At 47.7% G+C, this 18,426-nt stretch overlaps 1 protein-coding gene across 5 annotated transcripts in view; it reads right to left on the bottom strand.

Annotated features, from left to right (window-relative positions):
- Window positions 1-18,426, bottom strand: part of kif6 (kinesin family member 6) — an 848,078-nt gene that overhangs the window by 56,083 nt on the left and 773,569 nt on the right. For all 5 annotated transcript variants that reach the window (XM_072500179.1, XM_072500178.1, XM_072500180.1 and 2 more), the window contains 2 exons: window positions 11,526-11,610; window positions 8,635-8,770 (listed from right to left, as the gene is read on the bottom strand). In XM_072500179.1, coding sequence (XP_072356280.1) covers window positions 8,635-8,770; window positions 11,526-11,610 — 221 coding nt within the window. The remainder of the gene's footprint in view (window positions 1-8,634; window positions 8,771-11,525; window positions 11,611-18,426) is intronic.

Here is an 18,426-nt window from a genome sequence, read left to right as displayed (position 1 = left end):
TCTCATTAGCAAGATTGATGTCAAATGTAACTGCCTTCCGAGAAATCACGCGGGTGTCGTTTAGTGCTCCTTTTTAAAAATGTGAGGCTGGCGCAATGGCTGCTGAGGGGATCTGAGGAGTTGAGTACCCATTTCCATTTTCTAGCATGCAGCTCAAGGCATCAGAGCTGCTGCCCCAGTGCTCGGAGGGGTCCCTCAGAGGGGTCTGGCTTAGCCAGGAGGGCTGACCCGGCCCAGGTTGGGGGTTGCCCCTGGGCCGAGGGGAGTGGTGGTGATGGTGGAACGTCTTTGAGTCCAGAAAGCAATCCGGTTTGAAGCAAGTAGATGTTTCGGAACCTTGTGCTGTTGCTTTTGTTGCTGGTGTGCTGAGATCTGCATGTAACTCGCACGTCACCGTGGGTTAAACACGCTGGAAGTCCAGATGTTCAACTGCACCTTGAGCACCAGTGGAATATGTAGATGCCAAGATTTAGTTCTGGTGAGATTGGGCTGTGTGGGGCGGGCCCGCACAGATGCGACATCGCATTTCAATCAAATTTTGCAGCTGAACACTTTGCCTGACCTTTAGAAACAGCAGCCAACAATCAAACATTAAAGAGCTGAACTTCAGCAGAGGGGATATCCTTGTGACCAAAGGGTGAGTGCATGGGTCAGGGGAGGGCACCAAAGCACAGTCTCCCTAATGTTCCCGGCAGGGATCGGAGGTCTGGGGTCTAGGGACTGCTGCTGTGGCGGGGAGTGAGGGTGCACAGCAAGGTTTTCCCGCACAGCATAGAGAAGGCAGGACACGTAAGAATAGGGGAGGCTTGGGGGAATTTGAGGGTCCAGGGTGGAAACCCTACCTGATTGTCGGTCTATCACTCCAATTCCTTACAGAGACCAAAATGGATGGTGTCAGTTGCACAGATGATGCCCTCATGGCTGGCAGGCAAGGCGGCCCGACGCCGAAAAAGGCAGCAACGTCGTGCTGGCTGGAGGCAGCACCCGCTGAATACCTGGCCCCCTATCTGGCTGAGGAGGAACCCAGGGGGCAATGCCAGCAATGGCCCAAGGTACAGGGGTCGTTGGTCTTTCGAGGAGATGATGGACAGCATGTCCCACAGGAGACGCAGTTTCAACAAAGAGACAGTGTGGCACCTGTGCCACGTCCTCACGGACTTGGCACCCCGTGGAGGAGAAGGACACTTGCTCCTGGTGGCCTTGAAGTTCACCTCAGCTCTGAGCATCTATGCCACTGGTACATTCCAGGACTCGGGTGAGGACTTGTGTGGCAGATCACAAGCACAAGTGCATCCGTGAGGTCAGGAAGAAGGAACTGAAGGCACTGCCGCTAAGTTTGGAGATGATACAAAGATCTGTAGAGGGACAGGTAGTATTGAGGAAGCAAGGGGGCTGCAGAAGGATTTGGACAAGCTAGGAGAGTGGACAAAGAAGTGGCAGATGAAATACAATGTGGAACAGTGTGAGGTTTAGGCATAGACTATTTTCTAAGTGGAGAAATGCTTCGGAAATCAGACGCACAAAGGGATTTGGGAATGCTTGTTCACGATTCTCTTGAGGTTAACGTGCAGGTTCAGTCAGCAGTTAAGAAAGCAAATGCAATGTTAGCATTCATGTCAAGAGGGCTAGAATACAAGACCAGGGATGGACTTCTGAGGCTGTATACGGCTTTGGTCAGACCCCACTTGGAGAATTATGAGCAGCTTTGGGCCCCGTACCTAAGAAAGGGTCCAGAGGAGGTTCACAAGAATGATCCCTGGAATGAAGAACTTGTCGTATGAGGAACGGTTGAGGACTCTGGGTCTGCACTCGTTGGAGTTTAGAAGGATGAGGGGGGATCTTATTAAAACTTACAGGATACTGCGTGGCCTGGATCGAGTGGACGTGGAGAGGATGTTTCCACTTGTAGGAAAAACTAGAACCAGAGGACACCACTTCAGACTAAAGGAGAACAGAGATGAGGAGGAATTTCTTCAGCCAGGCAATGGTGAATCTGGGGAACTCTTTGCCGCAGAAGGCTGTGGAGGCCAAATCACTTAGCGTCTTTAAAACATAGATAGATAGGTTCTTGATGAATAAGGGGATCAGGGGTTATGGGGAGAAGGCAGGAGAATGGGGATGAGAAAAATATCAGCCATGATTGAATGGCGGAGCAGACCCGATGGGCCATGTGGCCTAATTTTGCTTCTATTTCTTATGGTCTTAAGAACTTAAGACCATAAGAACTAGGAACAGGAGTAGGCCTTCTGGCCCCTCGAGCCTGCTCCACCATTTAATGAGATCATGGCTGATCTTTGTGGACTCAGCTCCACTCTCCGGCCCGCACACCATATCCCCGAATCCCTTTATTCTTTAGAAAGGTATCCATCTTTTTCTTAAAAACATTTAAAGAAGGAGCCTCAACTGCTTCACTGGGCAAGGAATTCCAGAGATTCACAACCCTTTGGATGAAGAAGTTCCTCCTACACTCCGTCCTAAATCTACTTCCCCTTATTTTGAGGCTATGCCCCCTAGTTCTGCTTTCCCCGACCAGTGGAAATGCCCGGGTAGCAGACTGGATCAAATTTAACCTGGACCAAGCCTCGGCTGCAGGATTTTCTGCCATCTTCGGGATGCCCAGGTCGAGCTGCGAGTGTATCACAACCTGGGCCCGGATCTGGAGAAGAGGAGGGCCGGGTTTAACCGGGTAAAGACTGCCCTCTTTAAAAAGGTGAAGTTTGGGATCAGTGGGGGGAATAGGAGGTTTAGGTGCCTTGGGCAGGGGCTGCCAGGCTAGCTGGGTGGGCTAGCTAACGGGAATCCAGTGGGGAACGAGCAGATGGTTAGGGAAGTAGAGGGGGATAGAGTTGTTGTTTTGTTTAGGGTAAGAAGTCTGACAACACCAGGTAAAGTCCAACAGGTTTGTTTCGAATCACTAGCTTTTTTAGCACTGCTCCTTCCTCAGGTGAATGAAAAGGTAGGTTCCAGAAACATATATATAGACAAAGTCAAAGATGCAAGACGATACTTTGAATGCGAGTCTTTGCAGATAATTAAGTCTTTACAGGTCCAGACGGAGCAACTGGAGAGAGGGATAATCACAGGTTAAAGAGGTGCGAATTGTCTCAAGCCAGGACAGTTGGTAGGATTTTGCAAGCCCAGGCCAGATGGTGGGGAGTGAATGTAATGCGACTTGAATCCAAGGTCCCGGTTGAGGCCGTACTCATGTGTGCGGAACTTGGCTCTAAGTTTCTGCTCGGCGATTCTACGTTGTCACGCGACCTGAAGGCCGCCTTGGAGAACGCTTACCCGAAGATCAGAGGCTGAATGCCCTTGACTGCTGAAGTGTTTCCTGATTGGAAGGGAACATTCCTGCCTGGTGATTGTCGCGCGATTCGGCCCGTGCTTGCGAAATCACACCAACTGAGGAAGGAGCAGTGCTCCGAAAGCTAGTGATTCGAAACAAATCTGTTGGACTTTAACCTGGTGTTGTAAGACTTCTTACTGTGCTCACCCCAGTCCAACGCCGGCATCTCCACATCATGGTTTTGTTTAGGGGAAAGGGGGGGAGATGGGGTTGCTGACAAAGGTGTTGTTGCTGTGGCGCTAAATGGGAGGGAGTGGTGACGGTGGACATCCGGGGGTGGGCCTTGAGTGTCGCTTGGCACGGGCAGGGGGCTGGCCCAAGAAGGGGTATGGTTAATCGGCAGGGGGGGGCCCTCCGACCAGACTGGTCACATAGAACATGAAGGGGCAAACGGTCGCATGTTTCCGCGCATCTGAGGAGTTTGAAGGCAGACACACACTTGAAGATCGGGGACCAGACAAGGCTAAGGAAAGGTTGGGGAGGGCAAGTTTTCCATTTGGGTTAGATATGAAGACGTGAGGGGTGGCGGTGCTGGTCAATAAATGTGTGGTGTTTGAGGTGGGGAATATAGCAGGGGATTCAGGGGGGAAGTTTGTGATGGTAAGTGGGTGATTAGAAGGGATGCCAATGGTCCTGGTAAATGTATATGCCCCAAAATGTGACGATGTGGCGTTTATGAGGCGAGGATTGGGGAAGATTCTGGACGTGGACTCGCACCGGCTGATTATGGGTGGGGACTTTAACATGGTCATTGATCCGGGGTTGGACTGGTCGAGCCCAAGGTCGGGGAGAGTATTGCTAATGGTGAAGGAGCTGAAGGGATTTATGGAGCGTATGGGGGGAGTGGACCCATGGAGGTTTGGGAGGCCGGGGGCGAAGGAGTTTTTATACTTTTCCATGTGCACAGGGTTTACTCTCGAATTGATTTTTTTGTGGTGAGTAAGTCGTTGCTGACGGGAGTGGTGGACTCGGAATACTTGGCGATTGTGGTCTCGGACAACGCGCTGCATTAGGTGGACTTGTGAGTGGATTGGGGAGGGGGATGGGCAGCGCCCGTGTGAAGGCTGAATGTAAGATTACTAGAGGAGGAGGAGGTGTGTGAGCGGGTGAGGGCCGCCATCCGGGGGTACATGAAACTAAACAACACGAGTGAGGTCTCAGCCACTACGCTGTGAGAGGCACTCAGGGTAGTGATTAGGAGAGAGTTCATATTGATTTGGGCGCAAGGGAGAAGGAGGAGCGAGCAAAGATGGCAAGGTTGGTTGTCGCGATTTTGTGGGTGGTTAGGAGTTACGCGGAGGCCCTGGAGGGGGGATTTTTGAAGGAGAGGCAGAAGCTCCAGATAGAGTTTGGGCTGGTGTCCACAAGGAAGGCAGTGGGGCAGCTGTGGAGGGCCAGTGGGGCAGTGTGTGATTTTGGGGAGAAGGCTAGTAGGATGCTGTCTCACCAGCCTCAGGAAGCATGAGGCGGCGAGGGAGATTGGTAGGGTAAAGGACGGCAAGGGTGGAGTGGTATTGGACCCGGTGGGGGCGAATGGGGTATTTGAGGAGTTCTACAGGAGGTTTTATGAATCGGAGCCCCCGATCGGGGAAGAGGGAATGAGATATTTTCTGGACGGGCTGGAATTCCCCAGGGTGGAGCAAGGCCTGGTAGAGGGGTTGGGAACACCCTTTGGGCTGGTGGAGGTTACGGAGGGCATGGGGGCAATGAAGGCAAGGAAGGCCCCGGGCCCAGGCGGCTTCCCAGTAGAATTTTATAAAACTTTTTCGGGAGACTTGCTGGTCAGGGCATTTAATGAAGTGAGGGAGAAGGTGAGCTCCCCCCTACGTTATCACAGACCTCAATATTTCTGATCCTGAAGAAAGGTAAGGACCTGGAGCAGTGTGGGGTGGGTCCTACCGCCCAATATCATTATTGAACGTGGATGTCAAGTTGTTGGCTAAGATTTTGGCCTCGCGGATTGAGGACTGTGTGCCAGGGGGCACCATCCGGGTTTGTAAAAGGGAGGCACATGTTGGCTAACATCAGGCATCTGTTAAACGTCATAATGATGTCTTTGGAGGGACGGAATATGGAGGGGGCGGTCGCGAAGGAAGCGGAAGCCTTTGATCGGGAAGAGTGGGATTATTTGTAGGAGGTATTGGCGCAGTTCGAGTTTGGGCAGGGGTTTGTGGATTGGATCCAATTGCTATACCGGGTGCCGGTGGCGAATATAAGGCCGAATCTGGTGAGTTCAGGGAATTTTAGGTTGTATCGTGGGACGAGGCAGGAATGCCCACTCTTCCCCGTTGCTCTTAGCCTTGGCTATAGAGCCACTGGTAATGGCGCTTATACCGTCAAGGTGTTGGAAAGGGATGGTGCCAGGTCGGAGGTGGAGCATAGGGTTTTGCTATATTCGGACGAACTGTTGCTGTAAATATCAGACCCACTGGAAAGCATAGGGTATATTATGATCATTTTGGTGGAACTCAGCCAGTTTTCTGTGTATACGTTAAACACGGGGAAGAGTGAGGTCTTTCCGATCCAGGCGACGGGACAGGGGAGGAGACTGGGCGAGCTGCCGTTTAAGGTAGTGGGCTGAGTTCCAGGTATCTGGGCATCCAGGTGGCGCAGGGTGGGAACAATTACAAATATTGAATCTGGCCCGGCTGGTGGAGCAAACGAAAGGGGATTTTAAGAGATGGATGCAGTCCGTGAAGATGACTGTACTGCCGAGGTTTCGATGTATTCCAGAACCTCACGATTTTTATCTCAAAGCCTTCTTTAGGAAGGTTGCACATTGATATCGGGATTTGTGTGGACAAGGTACACCCCACGAGTACAGAAGGCGCTGCTGGAGCAGGAGCGAGGTGGGGCGGGCTGGCCTTGCCAAATTTATCTAATTACTACTAGGTGGCAAATATAGCCATCTCTTTCCCAGAGAACAATGGGAATTTGTTTATTGAAATATATCACGGTTGAATTACACTAATTATTGACAGACAAGGACACCAAGGGTGGCAGATAGGAAAGTAGAATTGAGACCAAAGTCAGATCAATCATGATCTTATCGAATGGCGGAGAGGCTTTGAGTCCTTCAAGGGCCAAATGGTCTACTCCCTCTCCCGATCCTATATTCCACATTCAAATATCACTATTCGTATTGTATTGTAATATAGATGTCTTTTAATGTAGTCATTGATTACAGAGCTATATCCTACAAAGGTAATTTGACCATTACATTTATTGAAATGCATTACAGTGCTCTTCCCAAAGGAGAAAGTGCCATAATACAGTCAAAACTTGGGCAGCACGGTAGCATTGTGGATAGCACAATTGCTTCACAGCTCCAGGGTACAAGGTTCGATTCCCGGCTTGGGTCACTGTCTGTGCGGAGTCTGCACATTCTCCCCGTGTGTGTGGGTTTCCTCCGGGTGCTCCGGTTTCCTCCCACAGTCCAAAGATGTGCAGGTTAGATGGATTGGCCATGCTAAATTGCCTTTAGTGTCCAAAATTGCCCTTAGTGTTGGGTGGGGTTACTGGGTTATGGGGAAAGGGTAGAGGTGTGGACCTTGGGTAGCGTGCTCTTTCCAAGAGCCGGTGCAGACTCGATGGGCTGAATGTCCTCCTTCTGCACTGTAAATTCTATGAAAACTGTAGGAAAAGCTGCTTCCAAATTTTTGTGTAATGTTTTGGACTTAGATTTAAATGTCCAGCTATATCTTACTTTGCAAAGACATGACCTTTTCGTTGAAAGTTAAAAAAACTCTGCTGACTGGCAGGCAATCTGCTTTGAAATAGAAATGAAATACCATCTGGTCTTTAAATTTCAAATGGTTCTGGAGCTGAAAGCTAATTGTTTAAACCTATAGCTACTATGAATACTTGGCTGAGTTCCAAAATCTAATGGTTTAAAGCTGTAGCTACTATGAATACTTGGCTGAGTTCCAAAATCCAATACTTTAAAGCTGTGGCTACCATGAATATTTGGCTGAGTTCCAAAATCTGTTGGGGTACTCAGTTCTGTTGACACAGCTGTTCAAGGGAGTGATTAGCAATTTTAAGAGATTGTAACAACATAATCTGTCTTTGATATGGTCACTGAATACATGTTTGTTTGTTTATAGAACTGAATGGCCACTTACGCTTCAATGGGACTGTGCTTTTTCTAAACGTTGCGCTACTAACGGCAGATTTTGAATGAGGAATTTATTAGGTTACAGACATTTATTTCACTTGCAACTGTTGATGTTGATTGGCTCATGAGGATCGTACCTAATGGATATTGGCGGAGTGGTTATGTGGGTGTCATATGAGTTATGAGGGGCATGGGAAGTATGAGAGAGAATGGGGTTATGAGGGGGCATGGAAGGGACATGTTTTGAGAGGTGAGGGACACACGAATAATGTTGGGAGTTGGGGTGGTATCCCTAAGAACCGAGCCGGACCTTCGAACCAGCCCGCAACCGCAATTCTTCTGCACTGGATAGTCGCTGACAAACTGCACATCAAACATAAGTCTTCTTTGAATACAAGAACATCCTGGCGATTGTTCGTCATGAACTTTGGAAGCTGCAGAACAGCTTCGAGAGGAAATTCAAGACCCTTATATTCAAGCCTCTGCCATTCTGGAACCATCTGGTGGAATGGCCTTGGGTTTTGCCTCGTTACAGAACAGCAGAGGCTTGGATATAAGAGCCTTGATTTTTCTCTAGAGCTCACAAAATATTTTGCAGATTGTCCAATTCACCTAACAGCATGTATTTTGGGACTTGTGGGAGGAAACTGGAGCACCCGGAGAAAGTCCAGACGTGGGGAGAACGTGCAGACTCCGCACAGACAGTGACCCAAGCCAGGAATCGCCCATGGAACCCTGGCGCTGTGAAGCAACAGTGCTAACTACTGTGCCACCCTCTCTCCTCACTAACATGGGTTTTGTGTTCATGTGTTAAGCTGAATTTCTGTTTTTACTTCCTGCCCTGCCCCCATTCTCTAATTTCTGTGTATTGTGAGCAAAGTGGTTATGGGGGATACATGGCGGAGGCATCGAGGGGTTATGGGAGAAAATGAGGGGGCAGGGAGGAGGCGAGCCTTCTAATCAGCCCGACATGCAGAAATTGATATCTTGATTTTCCTCCAATGTGGAAGTAGCTTGAAAGATCAGAAGGTTGCCTGTGTAGAGCCCATTGTGGATGTAAATTTGTATTTAAAATAGGTCTCCAGCATTATCAGTGGAGTTTGACACGGAACATTTGACATCTGCTTCAACAGTGGCACACAGAATAAACCTGGCAAAACGGTTGTATTACCTGCAGCCTCACTGCCTCTTCCGACCACCAGACCTCAAAATCTTTTTGCACCATCATTTTGGCCTTTTCTAAGAGGTGCTGTAAGTGTTCAATCTCCGTCTTCAGTACTTTCAGTCGGTTGAAGGTCATTTTGTAACTGTACAGGAATTAAAACATTAGTCACATTGATGCTGAGGGGGTGAGAGATTGCAAGGAGATGCGCACCATTAGAAGTAACATGGCCGTTTGGAAGCCGTGCCTAAAAACCAAAGTATAAATTGTGCTGATGTACAAGTCTTAATTTTATGTGTTATAAGTGTACATATTACACCTAGTCAGTCAATCAATAGAACTCAGATGATTCAGGGACCATGCTGTGCTGTGGTAGGACCTGAAACTGGAAACATTTACACAGAGATTGAAAAGATACCTCCAGGGACACCTGAATAACATTTTTAAGATCCAACTGGGTACAGATTAAACTGAACTCTAATGTTTGATGTAACCACAGAGGCTGTAATGAGGGAGAACCAACTGCAGTTCAAAGAGAGACTTTGCACAGACAGTTGAGATTTAACTCGATTAAACGGTGATGAATGTGTAAAAAAGGGGTAGCCAGTCCCGGCATTTGTGTTTACATCATTTAAACAGATGGTCTAACCTGTGGCTGTTTGGACCTTTTCCATACAGTCCAACTAGAATGTTAATCATTTACTGCAATTATTTATAGAAAAGATATTAATTGATTCTTCTTTTTTGTTTGCTTTGCTTTACTGCTAGAAGCAATGTCCCTAACTGAGGAAGGGCCAGTGCTCTGCAGCCGGATCTTAACCAATGCCACTTTCCAATTAGTAACATTGTTGTCATTGTTGTGGAGTTGAATTTCCACCAATGCGAGTTGTAGTTTTGAATTCTTTAAATCGAGGCTGGCATCAGAAAAGCTTCCATGTTGTCACAAAAACTCAACTGGTTGATGTATATACTTACTGTCCTATTTCCTAATCTCGTAATTTGTTTAAGAAGGGTAGCAAGGATAATCCAGGGAACTACAGGCCGTGAACTTTACGTCAGTGGTAGGGAAATTACTGGAGAGAATTCTTCGAGACAGGATCTACTCCCATTTGGAAGCAAATGGATGTATTAGTGGGAGGCAGCACAGTTTTGTGAAGGGGAGGTCGTGTCTCACTAACTTGTTTTTCGAGGAGATCACAAAGATGATTGATGCAGGTAGGGCAGTGGGTGTTGTCCATATGGACTCCAGTAAGGCCTTTGACAGGTCCCTCATGGCAGACTGGTACAAAAGGTGAAGTACACGGGATCAGGGGTGAGCTGGCAAGGTGGATACAGAACTGGCTTGGCCATAGAAGGCAGAGAGTAGCAATGGAAGGGTGCTTTTCTGATTGGAGGGCTGTGACTAGCGGTGTTCCGCAGGGATCAGTGCTGGGACCTTTGCTGTTCGTAGTATATATAAATGATTTGGAGGAAAATGTAACTGCTCTGATTAGTAAGTTTGCAGACGACACAAAGGTTGGTGGAATTGTGGATAGCGATGAGGACTGTCAGAGGATACAGCAGGATTTAGATCGTTTGGAGACTTGGGCGGAGAGATGGCAGATGGAGTTTAATCTGGACAAATGTGAGGTAATGCATTTTGGAAGGTCTAATGCAGGTAGGGAATACACAGTGAATGGTAGAACCCTCAAGAGTATTGACAGTCAGAGAGATCTAGGTGTACAGGTCCACAGGTCACTGAAAGGGGAAACACAGGTGGAGAAGGTAGTCAAGAAGGCATACGGCACGCTTGCCTTCATTGGCCGGGGCATTGAGTATCAGAATTGGCAAGTCATGTTGCAGCTGTATAGAACCTTAGTTAGGCCACACTTGGAGTATAGTGTTCAATTCTGGTCGCCACACTACCAGAAGGATGTGGAGGCTTTAGAGAGGGTGCAGAAGAGATTTACCAGGATGTTGCCTGGTATGGAGGGCATTAGATATGAAGAGCAGTTGAATAAACTCGGTTTGTTCTCACTGGAATGACAGAGGTTGAGGGGCGACCTGATAGAGATCTACAAAATTATGAGGGGCATAGACAGAGTGGATAGTCAGAGGCTTTTTCCCAGGGTAGAGGAGTCAATTACTAGGGGGCATAGGTTTAAGGTGAGAGGGGCAAGGTTTAGAGGAGATGTATGAGGCAAGTTTTTTACACAGAGAGTAGTGGGTGCCTGGAACTCGCTACTGGAGGAGGTGGTGGAAGCAGGGACGATAGTGACATTAAAGGGGCATCTTGACAAATACATGAATAGAATGGGAATAAAGGGATACGGACCCAGGAAGTGTAGAAGATTTTAGTTTAGACGGGCAGCATGGTCGGCACAGGCTTGGAGGGCCGAAGGGCCTGTTCCTGTGCTGTACTTTTCTTTGTTCTTTGTTCTTTTGTTCCGAAGGGGAGCAGTGAGCAGGATGGTCAGGGGAAAGAAGATACAAGTGAGAGAACTGGGGGAGGGATGTGGCAAGTGGGAGGGTTGGGCGGGTTGAACCAGTGAGAGGGAGGGTCGGAACTGATGACCAGGAGGGCCGGGGTGGGAAGCAGTGAGTGGGAGGAAAGTGCCGCGAGCTTCCCGGCGCTCAGCCCAGCGAGGCCGGTAGCGCAATTCACCGTTAATTGGTCCACTTAACTCGGTCTCTTGGGCGTCTCACTACAAATGAGAAGGAGGTCTAGTCTAGTAAGTAATAAAGCAATAATTGTTGTAATTGTGATAATAACAACTGCCAGTTAAACAGTAACTAGAATTTAAGATTAATACAGGGTTAAACAGGAACAGCCTTCCACCTTACAACTCGACTGTTTTGTATTACATTTTTTGCAGGAGCTGTACATGGCAAGACTAAATTAAGTAAAGCAAGGCACCAACCTCTTTTTTTCTTCCTCAATTTTCTCTCGAAGATCATCTTCTAAGTGGTCTGGTTCAGTGACATCTACTGGCTCACTGGTCACACCTGGTGAGACATTGTACAAGGAAATACTGAAGTGCAGCATAAAGGATCATTCATAAAATCCCTTTGTACAATTTATTTGCTGTAAGCACACATGGCCTCAGCCATGTTGCCAGAGATCCCCAGCGTGATGAAAAGGAACTTAGCGCCCCGGACAGATGCCACCTTCTGTTATCTTCGGGGAGGAATTCCCATGGTCGCCAAGTGTATGTGTAAAGACATCTGTCAAATCATAAGTGGGTTCTTTCTGAATATGCTGCTAACTGTGCTGAAAGCTGCAATTAGGGGAGAGCATCCTTTTGTGTTTTTACAATGTAGCTGACCCCCAATTAGAAGATAGTAGCAGCACTCTTTAGTTGTTCTCGAGACTTGAGTACATAATCTAGGCTGACACTCCAGTGCAGTACTGAGGGCCTGCTGCTCCGTCAGGTGGAGTTGTAAAGATTCAAAGGCACTGTTCAAAGAAAGGTAGAGGCAATCTCTCTGCTACCCTGGCCAATATATATCCCTCAACTAAACCTCAACAGCTGATCTGGGCAATCATTGCTGGATGTTGGAGATTGCTCTGCATGAATTGGCTGCCAATCCTCAACTTTACAATGGTGACTATCTTTCAAAAGGTACCGAATTGGCTGTAAAGCATTTTGGAACATCATGAAGTTATGAAGACACGATATGTTCACAATACAGAACTAGAGAATGGGAGCAGGGGAGCATGTTAACGCAGAGTTGAAGTAGGAATTCAGCTAACACATGAACAAAAAAAATCCATGTTAGTGAGGAGAGAGGGCGGCACGGTAGCACAGTAGTTAGCACTGTTGCTTCACAGCGTCAGGGTCCCTGGTTCGATTCCTGGCTTGGGTCACTGTCTGTTCAGAGTCTGCACGTTCTCCCCATGTCTGGGTTTCCTCCGAGTGCTCCGGTTTTCTCCCACAAGTCCCGAATGATGTGCTGTTAGGTAATTTGGACATTCTGAATTCTCCCTCTGTGTACCCAAACAGGCGCCGGAATGTGGCGACTAGGGGATTTTCACAGTAACTGCATTGCAGTGTAGGCATAAGCCTACTTGTGACACTGATAAAGATTATTATTATCTGGATTTAAGATCTCTTTAAAGAGCTATTGAATGAAACAGAAGTTGCAAAAAAGCAGCAACTGGATCTCTTATTTTCTAATTAACATTTTGAACAGTCCTAAAATTTCCAATAATTCCATGGCTGGGTTAATGCCATAGCAGCTCATTTTTGTTTAGACAAAAACAATGTTGTTATGCTTACTTAGAAGTTCAAATGGCCGCATTCTGCATGCCACTAATTCTGAGCATGGAGACAGCAAGTATAATCTGCCTGGACAACATAACCCCACATAGTATTTTTATTTTGGGCAATTGTAGGCAATTAAGGTTCTTGCTGCTAAAGTGTGCATATTTTATTAATTGTTTCCATCCATCTGTAACTCCGATCAGATGTCAACATGGCTGAGATTTCAAACAGGGTAAAAAACAGAGATCTCCTTTAAAGAGATTTTGTAATAGTATATTGCACATGTTGCGGTCTGTACTTGATGGTTTAAGGGAATCACATGGCACTGCTTGATTTACTTTAAACTGCTTGTGCGTATGCCTCACTTTTTTCCAGTTTACGGTATATCTTACCTCCCAAGAGTCAGTTTAAAAGTCTTTCTATGCTTATTTTCACAAACCTTAGGTTGCTGTTCTCTTTCTGAGCCCATTGGTTTCCCCGAAACAGGTTTCTGTCTCTCTTTGAGCTTGTTTCCTCATTCTTAACGTTAATCTCTTCCAACCTCTCCTCCTCATTCCTTATATTGTGTGTGTGTGTGTGTCTCTAGGCATTGTTGTACCAAACTGCTTTCTCCCTTTGTATGCTTCTTCATACAATATATTGTCACACTCATTTAGTTCTGTGGTTTATTTTCATATTTTAGTGCTAATTTTTAGTTTTAGGCAAGATAATTATATCTATGAACTTTAGAAATTGCCAGAGTAACGGTAGTTCAATGGTAGATCAAGGGGTGACCTGGGTTTAGTTAAGAAGGTCAGGGTGGAGGTGAAAAAACTTAAACAAGGGGTGACCCATCTCTGAGTTTTGATAGAGCTAGAAGGTCTACACTTAACTCAATAAAAAATGTAATTATTTATGTAGTTCCCAGATAAAAGAAGCTAAAAACACCTTCAAAAATAACGGGGTTCTTTGGTGGAACCAGGAAGTCTAGAGCGAGGGCTGTTAACTCTATTAGAGACATTAAAATATAAGAATCAAAGGGGTTGTTTTGAAGGTAAAGGATAGTTCATTTACATTTCTGTTTGGATCATTCCAAGTATGCCAAGTTGCCTTGGAGATGGCCTGTGGAATTAGGGAGGTTTCTTTGTGTGTCTCTTGCTCACAAAAGCAGACAGAGGCAGTTGCAGCTTTGAGATCGCCATAGTTTGCAGCTCATTGTGCCAAAGGAGTTTAATGTTCGCCCGGCCTACACATTAAGCAGATAAAATACTAACTTTTTTTGTTCACCGCATGGAATAAAGGTGGGAAACCAGGAACATTTCTAATATTGTTTCAGGCACCGGCAAGGAATTGCGAGCGAAACTCATGTTTGAACTGAAGACTCACAGAGCTTACAAAGTAGCCATGGAAAAGTTTGTAGTTGATCCCAAGAAAGTTAAGAATCTTCAAGAATCTGATAAGTAGCCAAACACTTTCTGGGGATAACTCATAAAGGAAAAGGAAAGGTTGAGCCGAGCATTTTAGTTTAATGTATCTGTGGTTGTGTTTAACTGTGCTTTTCAACGTAAGTTATAAGTTATACAGATATATTAGAAAAAATATTAATTTATAATGTCATTAGCTGGGCACAATGCATATATATATATATACATATACTGAACATTATGAAAAGAACACTTCTACGAAGCAAAGTACACTGCCCTACAGCAGCTACTGAGTTGCATTTATAAAGAAATCAAGATGGGCGGCATGGTGGCTCAGTGGTTAGCACTGACACCTCACGGCGCCTCGGGCCCGGGTTCAATCCCGGCCCGGGTCATTGTCCGTGTGGAGTTTGCACATTCTCCCAGTTACAGCGTCGGTCTCACCCCCACAACCCAAAAAGATGTGCAGGGTAGGTGAATTGGGCACATTAAATTGGCACTTGATTGGAAAAAAAGGAATTGGGCATTCTAAATTTGTTTAAAAATATATCGAGAACTCAAGATGCTTAATGGAAATACAGACTTCTCAGGGACAGTGGCTAAGATAAGCACATGTTGGAATAGTCAAAAGAGACCGCGACAGGGGAAACCCTGGGCGAAATTCTCCCCCAACGGCGGGATGCCCGCCGACTGGCGCCAAAGCCGGTGCCAATCAGACGGGCATCGCGCCGGCCCAAAGGTGCGGACGTCTCCGCATCTTTGGCGGCCTAGCCCCAACATTGAGGGGCTAGGCCGACGCCGGAGGGATTTCCGCCCCGCCAGCTGGCGGAAATGGCGTTTGTTGCCCCGCCAGCTGGCGCGGAAATGCGGCGCATGCGCGGGAGCGTCAGCGGCCGCTGTCAGTTTCCCAGCGCATGCGCGGGAGCGTCAGCGGCCGCTGTCAGTTTCCCGTGCATGCGCAGTGGGGAGAGTCTCTTCCACCTCCGCCATGGTGGAGGCCGTAGCGGAGGCGAAAGGGAAAGAGTGCCCCCACGGCACAGGCCCGCCCGCGAATCGGTGGGCCCCGATCGCAGGCCAGGCCACCGTGGGGGCACCCCCCAGGGTCAGATCGCCCCGCGCCCCCCCCCAGGACCCCGGAGCCCGCCCACGCCGCCTGGTCCCGCCGGTAAATACCAGGTTTGATTTACGTCGGCGGGACAGGCAATTCCTGGGCGGGACTTCGGCCCATTCGGGCCGGAGAATCCAGCGGGGGGTCCCGCCAACCGGCGCGGCCGGATTCCCGCCCCCGCCCAATCTCCGGGAGCGGAGACTTCGGCGGGGGCGGGATTCACGGCGGCCAACGGCCATTCTCCGACCCGGCGGGGGGTCGGAGAATGACGCCCCCTATCTCTCCTTCTCTGAACTTCTCTCATCAAAACTGAGCTATTTGTGATTTGAAAACCCACCAGAAGATCTTCTTGCTGTAAATCCTGGTTCACCCAACCATTCCTAAGCTTCACCTGATCTTTCACCATCAGATGGGTCTCCTGCAGCATCACCACATCAGCCTTCAGGCTCTTTAAATGTGTGAAGACCTTCAATGTCTTCACCGGTCCCCATAACCCCCTCACATTCCATGTTACTACTCTGACTGGGGATCTCTCACCCCCTCCCCTTCCACTATCATTAGAACCCCGGGCCCTGCCCATTGGGCTTGACCTGCCCCGTTCCTTTGTCGAACCGCTCCCCCCTCCCAGATCCCGCCTCCATCTCTTGAAAACAGTTCTCCCATTATTGATCCCATCCCCCTAGCTTTCACACTCCCCAGGCCCATCAAAACCTGTCGACCAGGTTCCAATGAAACCAAAGACAAACAAACAAAGCCAATGCACAAAAGCCACACCCCAGAAAACCATCATAGCCCAAAAGCCCAATATTCTCGTACCCTCTGTAGCCCATAACAAAGATACACTACCCTTACCCATTAACCAACCCAAAAACCAAACCCCCAACTGTTCTCCCACAAATACAAAGTGAATACACATCATGAAACAAGAGGTAAGGCTGCACACCGCATTTCTCTCCCTCCCTTCAGTCTGAAGCCAAACTCCAGTCTCATCACTCAATTCAATCCCAGTCCTTCGGCTTTCACAAATGCCTTTGCTGCCTCCATGTATCGAAGTAGAAGTTCCTCGGATTGTAGGTCACCCTCAACTTCACCGGGTAGACCACGCCGAATCTCACACCATTGCTGCCCGCCTTCTCGCCAGCTCCACTGTTAAGTCTTTGTATATATAAATACCAGCTCCTTCCTAATTAACCTCACACCTTTGCTTTGCCCAACTCAGGACCTTCTCCTTAACATGGAATTTGTCGGAACATGTTATGACTGCCCTTAGCGGTTTGTTTGCCTTTGGCTTGTGCCTGAGCGACCAATGAGTCCTGTCCTGTTCATACCAGGAGGGTTCTTCCCCCTTCCCCAACATCTTTACGAAGTACTCATTCGGCCTCGGGCCCTCCACCCCCTCCGACAAGTCCACTATTCTCAAATTCTGCCATCTTGACCTGTTCTCCAGGTCCTCCACCTTGGCTCTGAGTCCTTTGTTGGCCTCCACCACCCTCCGCAGCTCCTCACTCATCGAGGTGAACTGGTCACCGTGCTGCGACAGAGCTTCCTCCACCGCTTCAACTACTCTCCTTACTCACGTACCTCGGCCGATGCCTTCAACACCGACGCCTTCACCGGGGCTCCTTCATCGCAGCCATCATCTTACGCATCACCTCCATTGTGTTTGGCGAACTGCCCCTCAAATTCTCCGACCATCACCTCCATCAGAGTCTCCACGTGAAGGGCGCGGACCCACCCAGCGATCCAGCTTCTGACATCTTTCCTGCTGCCTGGCTGAACTGTTCACCTGACGCCGAACTTTCGCTCATCCCCTTCTTCCCAGCGGCTTTTTTCTGGGTCTTTGACATTCCCCACCTTCCTCATGTCTTCCTGCACCAGCTCATTCAAAACCTGCCCCTGGGACGGACAGTAAACTCCAAACACCAGTGCCTAGAGCAGGAGCTACCCAACACACGACTTCCACCTACATGCTGCCACTGGAAGTCAAGGTCAAACTTGCTCATGCACACAAGGCGTGGATTGCAAATTCAGTCTGTAACCTTCATGTCTCAGAGACAGTTATCATGTTACAGTCCCATCACAACAAAAGATAGTGATTCAAGTAATGTTATCAATCATACTAAAGTATCTGATTCAAGTAGCCAAGAACAATTAATCCCAATGACTGTCTGACAGGATTTTATGTAGCAAAATGATCTATTATATACTTAAGAAGTGTGGTTACAGAATCCCATAGATGGCGCTGTCAGAGCAATGTTATGTGTCCCCACCTTAAATTGAAGCCAATCTGATGAGACAATCAAACAACTAATCTGAAGCCTATTCCGTGAAATCATTGTGTGATTAGTAATCTTGGCCACTAGATGGGACTGGAGTAATCCTATCCTTTGTTCACTGAACATATTGGTAAAGAGCATTCAGTAATTTAGGAGCACAAAAAAACAGAACCAATACAAAAGGAATCCCAGGCATCACAATGTCCATGCAGCAACGAGGATGGAATTTTCTCTCAAGGACAATTTCCAGATAAAGGCTGCACAAACAACATTTTACTTTAACAACCGCAGAGATGTCGGATAACCAGAAACCAAAATTTAAAAGTCCGAGGTTAACTAATTTGATGTGGATCAAGGAAACAAATTGCGATAACCCTGCTAACTCCTTTGAGAAAGAACAGAAGCCACCCATTCATTCACCACAGTAAATCATTTCATCCTTGAACCCATGCAACCCTTCTCCCTGAAAGGCTAAAGGTCAATAGGAAATTTAAAAACTGTGGTTAATAGTTTTCTGTTGGACAAGTATGTTAACGTACAGATCAGCTATGATCTAATTGAGGAAATTCTGCATTGTCAGAGGTGCCATCACAGAGTCACTGAATTGTGCTAGCGCAGGAAGCCATTTTGGCCCATCGTGTTTGCACCGACTCTCCAAACGAGCATCATGACTTGATGCCTTTCCCCTGCCTTTTCCCCGTCCATCAGCATTTTGTTTTTATTCAAGTAATCATCTAATGTCCTCTTTAAAGCCTCGATTGAACCTGCCT

This window comes from Scyliorhinus torazame, chromosome 4, assembly GCF_047496885.1.
Source record: "Scyliorhinus torazame isolate Kashiwa2021f chromosome 4, sScyTor2.1, whole genome shotgun sequence".
Lineage (NCBI taxonomy): Eukaryota > Metazoa > Chordata > Chondrichthyes > Carcharhiniformes > Scyliorhinidae > Scyliorhinus > Scyliorhinus torazame.
This window is presented reverse-complemented; position numbering and strand designations above follow the sequence as displayed.